Consider the following 12,204-nt stretch of genomic DNA (forward strand, 5'->3'; position numbering starts at 1 on the left):
TAATTTTAGTTGCCACAAAGTGAGCACAGACCAGAGTGGTAACATTACCCCAAAGTAAAAGCCAGCTCTTGCCACCACTTTGATCCTCTTAAGTGTGAAGCACTCTTTTAATTACACCTGAATAAATCCTCAGTGTGACCTGATGATGAAAGGACTGTGAGCCTCCATCATGATGTTCCGCTCTGACAGGATGTGGCCCTGCTGGCTGGTGTCCAAGATGTGACGCTTCTTCAACACTTTGAGGGCAAAGGATCGAGTGGGATCATTCTTTAGCTGCACCTGAACGCACAAACATGAAGCACAAATCGTTACAGACAGACAGACAAGATGTCTTTACACAGCATCAGCTGCTACAGAGCACATACTCACCAGCTCCACTCGACTGAAGCCTCCCATCCCCAGAGTGCAGATGATGTTTAAATCACTAAGTGACACACTGGAAAAGAAATCTGCCTCTGCCTGCAGTCTGAAGAGAACAGAGGACACATTATCTAACTGAAAGCATTGATGACTGTCCTTCAAAGCCTGAAGATGTCCAGGCTGTACAGGACAGCATTTCCACCCAACCTGGGAGGTCGGCACCCTTTTTGATATGAAGTGCCATTTTTTAATTTTCATGTTAGAGGTATACTATTCAGGACTGTTGGTCACTGTTTGTAAACACACTCCCCAGGCCTCAGATTCACTCTTGTTTGGCGTTTAACCTCACTATACTTACGTGATGATATTGAGAGATTATGTCAAGAAAAACCGTGGCTATATCTTCACCTTTTGATTGCCTTATCTGCATCTCTATCAAGCTATACTGTCATTCTCCACCTGTCCACCAGGTGCCCTCAGTCTTTCCTCATCCCTGTCACCTGACTCTCACTTCCACCTGCTCACCTGTTTCCACTTTCAGTCCTGCAGTATATAACCAGCCCTTCTCTTGACAGATTCTCATTGTGGTGTGCCTGCACTGAAACCTTTGTCCTGTCCTTGTTCCTACAAATTTGACCCCTGAAACCTGCCTCCTTGTTCCTGGATTCGACACCACTTTGTTTAAACTTGCAGGTAAGCGTATGGATCTTCACCTCCACAGTAAATCCCTAAACCGATCTGAGCTACGTCATGCTGAAATTCAGTCCTCTGCCTGAACTTCCTGTTTCAGTAGGTAGAAAACAGTAGCTAACGTTAGCCAACGTTAGCTAGTAACGTTAGCCTGACAGCAGTGCAATCATGTACAGAATTGAAATATAAAAGACTGTTCTTCTCAAACTCACAGCAGAACAATGTTTGGCTATTGTTCCAGTCGTGAACCCATTCATACAAAAACTATAGTCCACCAGACTCTTGTACGCTTTCATCAGCTCGCCATGTAACATGAGGAGGCCTGGAGGACGAGGTCATTTGTAACGATGATCGTGTCCACACCGGGCAAAGTGGTCAAGTTGTGTTTGTATGTTACGTTTTGTATGCGTCACATTCAATGATTTTCAATTATCTGATGATACCTGCTGCCTGCACGTTCATCCAACCCTGTTATGTCGCCACTCTCCTCTATATCAAGTATACAGATTGATCACTTCCTGCCCTCTATCTAAATTTTGTGCATCATATTAGTCACGTGAATGGAAACAAGCCTTGCTCCAACAGTTTTTTAAATTGGTCCAGTATTGAACGAGAAGGAAAATGTTCACAGAGTTGTGCAAATTTGCAGGAAAGCCCAATCAGTCTTTTTTCAGCATTGGCAGTATAAAAAGCCCAATCAGTCTTTTTTCAGCATTGGCAGTATAAAAACAAAATCGGGGAGTGGAGCAAAATGTCGCCTGCCTACTTTTGTTCATACAGAATGTGCCTTTTTCGGGGCAATGGGGGGCGTGAGCAAGTAATAAGGGTTCCACCAATATGACTACCCATGAGGCGGAAAATTGGGCACCTTGGATCAACTCGCCAATCCGGCTCTGTGTGTCTAAACGCTCGCAGCTTGCCGGCAAAACGACCCAACATTCGTGGAAAATCAGGCAGTGTAAAAGGGGCTTCAGATTGTTGTTATTATACTGTAAGTGTCTAACAACATTATGGAAAGAGTAAGATCTTTTTTGTTTAATGAAAAACAGCTGCGTAGTTGCCATCACCAAACCCACCAGACTCCACTTAAATTAACAGTAATTTTAGCGTGTATAGAGGCAGAATATTTTCACATCTCACTGGGTGAATTAAGGGTTAATTTCAACCAACTGTTGGGACAGTGGGAAGATGAACAAAGACGACTTTTGTGAGTTTTATTTTGTCTTTGTTGACTTTGAATGAAGTGTGTTTTATGACTTATTTAAATGCAGTTTGACTTAACTTGACTTAAACCCTTTTGCTCCTTGGGGAGCATAGGTCGTTCTCCAGCTGGTTCAGTGTTGGACGATCTTCTCTGCTTCCTTCCAGGATGTTCTTGATTCCTTGAGTTCTGCCTCGACAGACCGTCTCCAGGTGTTCTTTGGTCTTCCTGGCTTTCTTTTCCCCTGTGGGTTCCAGGATAAGGACTGTCTGGTCGTGTTGGAGGGAGGTTTCCTCAAGGTGTGCCCAATCCAGCCCCATTTCCTGCGTTTGACTTGTGCTTCAAGTGGTTTAAATGGTCTTTCTCTGTAGGGATCCTTTCCATAATGTTAATAATGATGTAGACAATGGTATACAAATACCCCCAAATTATTTACATTGCAGTCTGTTTCGCTGCTGGCTGCAGGGCTCTCACTCTTTACTGGACCAGTTTAAGAAATTGCTGTTCCTACAGTCACTTAGACACAAGAATGTGAAAGCAGAGTCCAGGTTGAAATGTACCAAATTTACCTTCTATCAGTCCTTAAGCAAATGTACTTAGCTACTTTTCACCATTGTGTAAAAGTGACTCAGGCATTTAAACTTGCCGGAACATTTACATAATGAACTGTGTGTTTGAAAAGGGGTTAAGAGCTGAGAAAGGTCAACTTCTGAAACTTTCACAGCACTTAGTGTTCATCCGACCTTCTACAGCAGCTGTTACATAAACCTCTAAATACATAATCACAAATACTTAACTGGATACTCCAAATATACCAACGCACTCACTTTGCCTTGACCTCGTCGCTGTCGTACTGCTTGTTGTTGACGTCATCCAGTCCTCCGATCAGCTGTTTGAACGACCTGGGACACAAAGATATCTTTTGAAGGGCCGGGTGCAACGTGAGTCACAGACTTCACCACCGTATACAAACTGATGTTCATGGTTCACAAAGAGCCTTACTCACTCTCTATCAATAACCAGACATGTGACGTTTCCCACTGCCGTGACGCTGGCTGTACGAACATCCTCCCTGCAAAGAGGACAGAAAAATAAGACATGAAATAGAGTCATAGTTTGCACAGTATGACTGGTGGAGGAAGGACTCAGATCTTTAAGTAAAAGTAGTAACACCACTGTGTAGAAATACTCTGTTACAAGTAAAGTCCTGCATTCAAACTCCTGCTTACGTTAAAGTACCAAGTATTAGCATCTAAACCTAGATTATTATTTTATAATCATTGATAGGTTAGTATACATGACTTTCTAATTGAGTTATGTTAATTTACTGCTTTGTAGCTTCATCTATATTTAGTATTTCATATTTAAAGTTCAGCTAAATTCAACCGAAACCAAGGCATACCCAAAGTGCACTGAAAGCTGTTCTTGTTCAGTTCTTAATACATGCATGGTCTTATTTTAAAGGTAACACTGACTTCTTTTCTCTAACAGAATCACTGACCACACTGAAATAATTTATTCTACTTATTCTTTAATCTCCGTCTGGATATTTTCTTGAAAAAAGATGCTGCAGATGACAAGAACTGGGACTAATCACCTGGGAAACACAATGGGACAATAGCATGAAGCCTCACATAGTCAAAATTCAAAAGTAGATAACAATATAATAGAAAAATAAACATTTTACACAGGTGCTCTTACATCAAAATTACAAAATTAACTGAACAAAATTACATGCTGAAAGACTCCTCTCACCCTGCCCATTATGTGTTTGACCCCCTGCCCTCGGCAAAGCGCTACAGGTCAATCAAAGCACGCATAAATAGATTTATGAACAGCTTTCATCCCACACACTGCACACTGCACTGAACCAACCAACCAACCAAAAGCACCTTAGACAAATTCTTGACAGTGATGTACCTATTCCTGCGCAATACTCATGCCTCCAATTCTCATATATACAAGGAGGTGCAAATAGCTTTTCACATGTATGCATTCGTAGATATTGTGTATGTATGTTTGAACTGCTGTGAGTTTTTAACTTTACTGCTTTTTATTTTACTATCTATCTATTTATCTTAGTCTTTTATTTTAGTTCTATTTGAGCTCCACTCTGAATTTAACTGACAAAGGGATTCTCATTCTGATTCTGAATCTATAAAGTAAATAGTGGAATAAAAAGGACAGTATTTGACTCTCTTTAATGCACAAATGAACTGTCAGGATTACATTTACTGGAATTTTACATTTTATATGATTACGTGTGACGAATACAATTGATTGTTCATCTCAGAGGTACTTTTTATTGCGCTATATTTGTCTGACAGCTTTAGGTACCTCTCAGATTACAGTTTTTCAAGCCCTTCCTGTCCAGTAAAAAGCACAAATCTCCACATGTGTTGATGATGAGTTGTTTGTGATAAACTGAAGGATGATTTGTGTTGAGAAAATTCTCCTCAACTCTTTAAAAACCCTCTTAGATCAGTTGAAAAATGTGTCATCATGAATCTGAAAACAGGGCTGTTTTTCGGACACCATGAAACGTTAGTTTTTTAGAGACACATGGTTCTCACAGGACAGCCACGCTACAAACATATGGTGATCTTATAGAATATGATCTATGCTGTAGATTAAACTACCCAACAGTATATAAATGAGTTAAATGAGCATATCTACAGCAGGAATAATACCAACTATTGATACTTTGACTTGAAGTACTTTAGGCACATTTTGCTGATAATACTTTTATTTAATTAGCCTAAGGTTTTACTGCAGTTCTTTCACAGTGTGGTATTAGTACTTTTACGTCATTAAAGAATTTGAGTATGTCTTTCTCCTAAATAAAATGCCTCAGTGTTTTGTGGAGGATTTTAATGTGTGATGACACCATTTATAATTCTGTGTGCGTGTCTCACCCTTTCAGCGCCTGCTCTCCAAACCAGTCCCCTTTAGAGAGCGTCTTCACAGTCACCTGCTCGTCACTGGGTGAGTTCTGCTGAGACACTTTCACCTGTCGACACCACAGATCACAAGTCATTATTTTTAGGTTGTCACATTGTTTTGTCATTGCGCAGTGATGCAGTTATTAGATTGATCTGAAAGCTCTCCCCATTTTTGTCTTAAAATGTGCCCTGACATTCGAGTCAACTGCTGAGCAGACACACAACCAATATCACATTATCCTTTTTTCACAAAGTCCATTTGTCTTCCGGATTTGATTTTCTAGATGCATGTGATGTCTCAGCAGCGGGTACAGAGCTTTTTGGCAGCTGGTTAGTGTCAGTCTTACATACACCACCCCTGACTGAGAATAGAGGGTTTATCTTATTATATAATGTATTATTTAAGTAAATAGATTTTTGTCATGCACTGAAATTAGTTTGTACTCCAAACTGAAAAATCCCATGCAGCCCATTAACTGTTTTCTCCACAGACCTCTACTTTAAAAGTCTCTAAAACTCGCCTCAAAGGTTGAATGTTAAAAGTATTATGACATTTTATTTTTGTAAAACTTTACCCGTGAAAGTTTTTTATTTCCATGATGTCACTGCAATGACCAGCAAACTGGGGGAGCAGAAACTTTTTTGGCTCAGTGAGCAGTTGTCATTCATTTAAATGGGATTTCAGTTCCTATGATATGGATCCTTTACTGTTCTGAACTACATGCTACAGACTGCTGTTATCCATCTGACCCACTCTCATCATGTAGCTAAATTCAGTGAGTTGTAGCATAAAATAAATGGTAAAAACCTCATTATAACTAGAATTACCACCTTATGATTGTATGCCTCTGTGAACCAGCAGCGCAGAGGATCTATACAGTCAGCACAGTTTTAAGGTGGACACCCAAGATTAGAGTCACCAATTCAGTATCTGACCAAACATCTCCCCTTCTGTTCCTGAGTCAGGAATAATGTCCAGAAGAGTGTTTTGCAGAACATTATGAGTTGACCTTTGACCTTTTGGGTATAAAATGTCATGGCTTCATCATTTTATCCTGTTAGGCATTTGTGGAAAATGTTATCATAATTAGCCAATTAATTCTTGAATTAAGGCCAAAAACATGTTTTGTGAGGTCACAGTGACCTTGACCTTGGGCCTTTGACCACCAAATTCTAATCAGTTCATTCTTGAGTCCAAGTGGACGTGAGGAAATTCCTTTCAGGACTTCTTGAGATATTGCATTCATGACAATGAGTTGGACACAAGGTCACAATAACCATGACCTTTGAACACCAAATGCTAATCAGCTCATTGTTAAGTCTAAGGGAACGTTTGTGCCAAATTTACAGAAATTCACTTCAGACCTTCTTGGGTTATCGCTTTGTCAAAAAGAGATAACTGCACCAATAGGGCAACAATTTAAAGTAGATGAAAGAGGAGTCTTAACTGGCTACAGGCGACGTGATGCATCGTTCTGAGCTTTGTCGAACTTTTGTCAGCCACCCTGTTTCTATTTATTCCTGTTGCCTGCTTTGAAATAACGAGGAATGGTGAGTTTATGAAGTTTAAATGAGGAATTATCTTCAACAAACCACAACTCAACACAAAACAATATAATGTGTCAACTGGCTGGAAGGAAAACACCAGGGAGCTAAAAGTTTCCAATAAGCTAAATGACCATCGCCAGTTACAAGCTAGGCTACTTGCTGTTGGCTATATAGACCCTTTTACTGTTAGTAAACAGTATGACGCCTTTTGGTGGGCGGGGCTTTGCTGGAGGCAAAACAATTTCCACAGACATTAGTTAGTGCTAGCTAGCAAGTTCTGTTGACTTGCTTTAGACAGTGGAGGTGATGCGTTCAGAAATACTCATTTCTGTTGGAGCGCACTCTGACACAAACTGGACTGTTGGTAAATTTGGAGCGCTGTCTGAATGTGTGATTAACTTAACCGTTTGTTCATTCATGTAGAAAAATAACGCTCCGTTTCTTCCACCAACAGGGCTCTCATTTTAGTGTAGAGCGTCNTTGGCGAGAATGTGTCGCCGCAAACGTGACAAACATCCACTAACTTTGACGGTGTTTTCTGCGAGCGTGGCTGAGCCATTGCAGCTACTCGTGTTTCTAGTGGGACTATGTTTACAAGCACAAGAGTTCAGCGAGCCACCGAAGGACCGCCCTGCAGATTTACTATTGGTTCTGCAACGTAGGGAGTTTTTTTAACTCTGAAATTGTATTCGCCCATCTAAACACAAAATCAGGGAGAAAGTCATCAGTCTTTAGTTAAGCAAAGCGTCTAAACACTGACTTGTGAGTCTAGTGGGGGAGAGGCAGGTTTTGCCTCCAGCTAACAAACTGACGCCATTGTGATGTCAGCCCTAAAAGGGTCTATTGTGTCATTGCCAGTAAATATCATATTACGTGTGTTTCTGTTTTAAAGTCAGAAGATGGCAAGAACTCATCCATTTTTTAAGTGGTTGGGTCTCCAGTCTGATCTTGAGCACACGGCTAATAGGTAGTTGATGTGGTTTGTTTACATAAAGTGACAGGAAGTTCATCTTTAATGGATTCAATGTGGACAGAGAGCTCTGATGTTACTCGATGTGACACAATAGTTTTCTGTTGGGGCACATTGTTGTTATGTTCCACTTGGGAGAAGCTTACCCTGTTGGTAAGTTATTGGACGTCAGTTCCTACAACCATATATACAAACAGATACTTGGCTGTTGGACAATTGGGCTTTTGGTCTGATGGGATGTATCTCGGAGCATTAGGATTCCAGAATAACAAGCTACCAGAACAATGGCATGGCACTGGGGTTGAAGCAGCAGCTTATGCTCATGAAAACTTTCCTTGATACTCACGATGACCTTTCACTCATTACAGTCGATGCACCATTTTTCCCCTTGAACATTAATTTAGGGAGGTGTAGGGCGTGCATAATGGATGGGCACTGCACCTAAATTGCCCCCCTTGGAACCACGTAGGCCAGACTCAAACCAAGACACCACCTGACCTCTAATGTCTGTTATCACCTTTTCTCTTCCTCTTCCCCTCTCTGTTAATTGCTCTCTTTTCACCTCCTAATAAGCCCTCCATTCACTTGTCATCCTTCTTCCTCACCTGTCCTTCACTGATGATGAAGAATGTGTCTCCGGTGGCTCCCTGACGGATAATGTAATCACAGTCGCTGTAATGAGTCTGAGAGAGGGCAGAGAGAAGATGTGAATCATATGTACACCTCAGATTACTGAGCACAGCGTTTCTAACCATTCGTATTTGTCAGATGGAAGAACAGATGGCAGAAACAGATACTGTGTCTAAGAGCTTATTATAGAAGTGTTTTTTTTCTCGAATCGTCACCTCCTCCAAAACATCAGCCAGTTTGCTGAGAATGTCCTCAGGTAGAGACTGGAAAGAGGGAACGCTGCGGGGAGAGTTTACAGTGAGAGATGTGAGTCATTCTCATGTGGAGAGAGCTTCAAACAGTGAAGTGGTGAGCATATGTGTGAGCTGTACCTGCGGAGGAAGTCTGTGTACTGGGAATGTTTGATGAGACCGGTTCTCATCATGATGGTCTGGAAACCCTGTCGGTCAATCGCCCAGAGCTTGATGTCAGTCAGAGCTGCAGACATGAGGACAGAGACGGACAGAAAGGTGACAGCAGTGTGGATGATTTTAATTGTGTTTTACATCAGAAAAGATGCTGATCATGTTTTCAAACCAAATGCATCTAATAAGACTTTCAATGTACAGACTGACTTCATTTGTTGTCACCTTCACACGAGGAGTCCACTTGTCTGGCTGGGACAGGCATCTATATGGGACGGACCTTTAATAGCTGTTGCACAAAACTTGCTAAGCAAAGATGGGAAATACTGTCAAGTTGTTTATTTAAATCAGTAAGACTATTACTTTGGTCATCGAATTACAAATTGAGTGTGAATTATTCATTTGATCTAGCGCTGAGAGACCCCTATCAAAATACTGGTCGACTAACTTAGAAAGGATAAATGCTGAAAAAAATTTGGGGCAGCAAAAGGAAGAGAGTGAAACCACTTTTATTTTGTAGCCAGCAAGGTAACGACAACAAGCATACCCAATAACAAGATGCAGCAATGAGAACACATTGTGACTCTGTCAGCCCTAGAGTCGTCTCCTTTGGTCTGAATCAGGGACTCATGTTGTTCCAAAGTTGTTTAATTGCCTAGAGTTGGTTCGTGTTCTCACGGCAGCATTTACAAGAGGACCAGATCAAATGCCTTGTGTGAGAAAGCTGCTCTTGATTGGTCAGAATTTCCATGTGGGAAAAATCCAGGAAGTAAAGCAAACGTTGAAGAAGAGTACACTTGCAAGATAAATGTGACACTTTCTAATGTCACAATGGAGGGACAACTACGCAGGTTGATTTTAGCGCTGCTCATCGTGGACTATATTGCTGTCATTGTTCATTTTAGTCAAACCATACAGTTTGAAAACGAGGCGCGGCTCCAACTAGAAAACAATGTTTTGATGCATTGGATGTGCTGAATGTGCATATTAAGGCAGTACAGGAGGAGGTGCACATTAATAATCCTCCAGGACTGTAACATGCTCATGTTTAACCCAAACAATGTGTCATGTGACTGCAGTTGCTTCACATCCAGGTCGGAACACCTTCTCACCACAACGAACCGCACCAGAGTTCCTTTGGAACCACACTGAGACCACCTCTTCAAGAAGGTCTCAGTCTGGTTGTTTTGGTGCACACCTGAGTGTGATTGCTGTGTTCACACCTGCCCAAACGAACCACACTGAGGGGGCAAACGAACTTGAGTTGGATTGAACCGGACCAAACAGGGCAGGTGTGAAAGCACCCTAAAAGACTGAAGAAACATAAATAGGGAGTGGACACATTTGGACTTTATAACTGCTTCAAAGGTATAGACTGTAAAAATAATGAACGTAGCTGAAAGACACAAAAGCTCTCCATAAAGCTGAGGGTAGCTGCAGAGTTGGTGATAATTCTCTGTGGGTTCTTCCTCATGACCCTTTGATCAACTGTTAATGTAAAAAAAAAACCCTGATGCTTTAATGCTTTAAATCAAGAACTTTTTAAGGAGGAAAAACTGCTGCAGTCCAGGATAAGATTAAAGGGACCTAGAACTGGACTTTCTCATTATTCAGACGTGCGACAAAGAGTGACTCATTTCTTTAGTGCTGATAAATGTGCTCTTTCTCTTTCACTCACTGGGATGGCATTGAGCGACACAAGGACACTCACAAAGAGAGGCACACAGACAAGAGAATAGGTGAGTTCAGGACCTCATTTAAAGTGAAATGGATTGTAAAGAGATTTTCTTCTTTATACCTCACACAGCCAAGAATGAGGGAGAGAGCTGTAAACAAGTTCTTGTCAGAGATGCTAGAAAACGCACAGTTTTATCAGTCAGGGTTTAGGCATCCCTCCAGCACATCAAAGTGATACACACACACACACACAAATCAGATTGACACGGCATTTAAAACCAATCCATCACCTGAAGCATGGCTGTCAGCCAGGGAAATAAAGGGATTTGAAATGCAAAGTGTAAACATGCAGAGAGTTACAACATCAACAGGGAGGTAAAGAGTGAAGGCCTGAACTATAGCCAGAGAGTTTTCATCTCTAAGGCACAGTGAAATAAAAAAACATAGTTGATTTTCCTTATTTTATGTCATAATGTTAAAATGTTGGATGTACCTCAGGTTTCAGGCTGTTCTGAATACTCTGTTTCCAAAGTTTTTTCTACTTTTAAACATGCTAATGTCAACTCATGACAGATTTCTTAATGGCCATCTGCTCCAGGCATGCTCTGCTATTTACATTCCATACACTGCTACATGTAGCTACATGCTAACATCAGGGAATTGTGTGATCTTGGTTGCTGATGTTGTTAATTTCTCGCTGATTTTGGATCATATTCCTGCTGGAACATGTGCGGTTTTGTCTCTGAGCTTTTATTGGTGATTTCTCACGGGAGAAATTGCACTATACACAGTCATCCCTCAGCTGCAAGTACATTGCTACATGTAGCTACATGCTAACATCAGGGAAATGTGTAATCTTGGCTCCTGATGGTGTTAATTTCTCCTCGATTTTGGATAAAAATTCCTGCAGGAACATGTGCAATTGTGTTCAAGAGCTATTATTGGTGATCTTTCACAGGAGAAAATGTGTTCAGCAAAGACATTCCCTGTCTGCAAGTACATTGCTACATGTAGCTACATGCTAACATCAGGGAAACGTGATCTTGGTTGCTGGTGTTGTTAATTTCTCCCTGGTTTTGGGTCAGATTCCTGCTGGAACATATAGGATTGTGTCAGAACTTGTATTGGTGATTTTTTTCACAGGAGAAAATGCATTATGTGCAGACATCCTCTGCCTGCAAGTACACTGCTACATGTAGCTACAAGCTAACATCAGGGAAATGTGTAATCTAGGATGCTGATGTTGTAAGTTCCCTCCCAATTTTGGATCATATTTTTACTGAACATGTGTGGTTGTGTTTAGAAGCTTTTATTAATTATATTTTACAATTAAAAGGTCCGCTATTCTTTGTTAGTCATTCCTTGGTTGCAATGATGATGCAGAGACACTGAGATACAAAGACTAGGAATGTCAGCAGACTGGTGCTAACAGTTGCTAAAATGGAGTGCATCAGATACAGTGGGGCAAAAAAGTATTTAGTCAGCCACTGATTTTGCAAGTTCTCCTACTTAGAAAGATGAGAGAGGTCTGTAATTTTCATCAGAGGTACACTTCAACTATGAGAGACAAAATGAGAAAAAAAAATCCAGGAAATCACATTGTATGATTTTTAAAGAATTTNAGAGGTACACTTCAACTATGAGAGACAAAATGAGAAAAAAAATCCAGGAAATCACATTGTAGGATTTGTAAAGAATTTATTTGTAAATTATGGCGGAAAATAAGTATTTGGTCAATAACAAAAGTTCAACTCAATACTTTGTAACATAACCTTTGTTGGC

The 12,204-nt window shown here is 40.8% G+C and overlaps 1 protein-coding gene across 1 annotated transcript in view; it reads right to left on the minus strand.

The window, feature by feature from the left end:
- The window catches only part of LOC126395400 (cGMP-dependent protein kinase 1-like), a 30,142-nt gene that overhangs the window by 3,574 nt on the left and 14,364 nt on the right, over positions 1–12,204 (minus strand). Inside the window, exons 7-14 of the mRNA XM_050052841.1 lie at positions 8,713–8,818; positions 8,557–8,620; positions 8,317–8,394; positions 5,167–5,261; positions 3,258–3,323; positions 3,079–3,153; positions 370–466; positions 140–279 (exon numbers count right to left, since the gene is read on the minus strand). Coding sequence (XP_049908798.1) covers positions 140–279; positions 370–466; positions 3,079–3,153; positions 3,258–3,323; positions 5,167–5,261; positions 8,317–8,394; positions 8,557–8,620; positions 8,713–8,818 — 721 coding nt within the window. The remainder of the gene's footprint in view (positions 1–139; positions 280–369; positions 467–3,078; positions 3,154–3,257; positions 3,324–5,166; positions 5,262–8,316; positions 8,395–8,556; positions 8,621–8,712; positions 8,819–12,204) is intronic.

This window comes from Epinephelus moara, chromosome 9 (genome assembly GCF_006386435.1).
Source record: "Epinephelus moara isolate mb chromosome 9, YSFRI_EMoa_1.0, whole genome shotgun sequence".
NCBI classification, from domain to species: Eukaryota; Metazoa; Chordata; class Actinopteri; order Perciformes; family Serranidae; genus Epinephelus; species Epinephelus moara.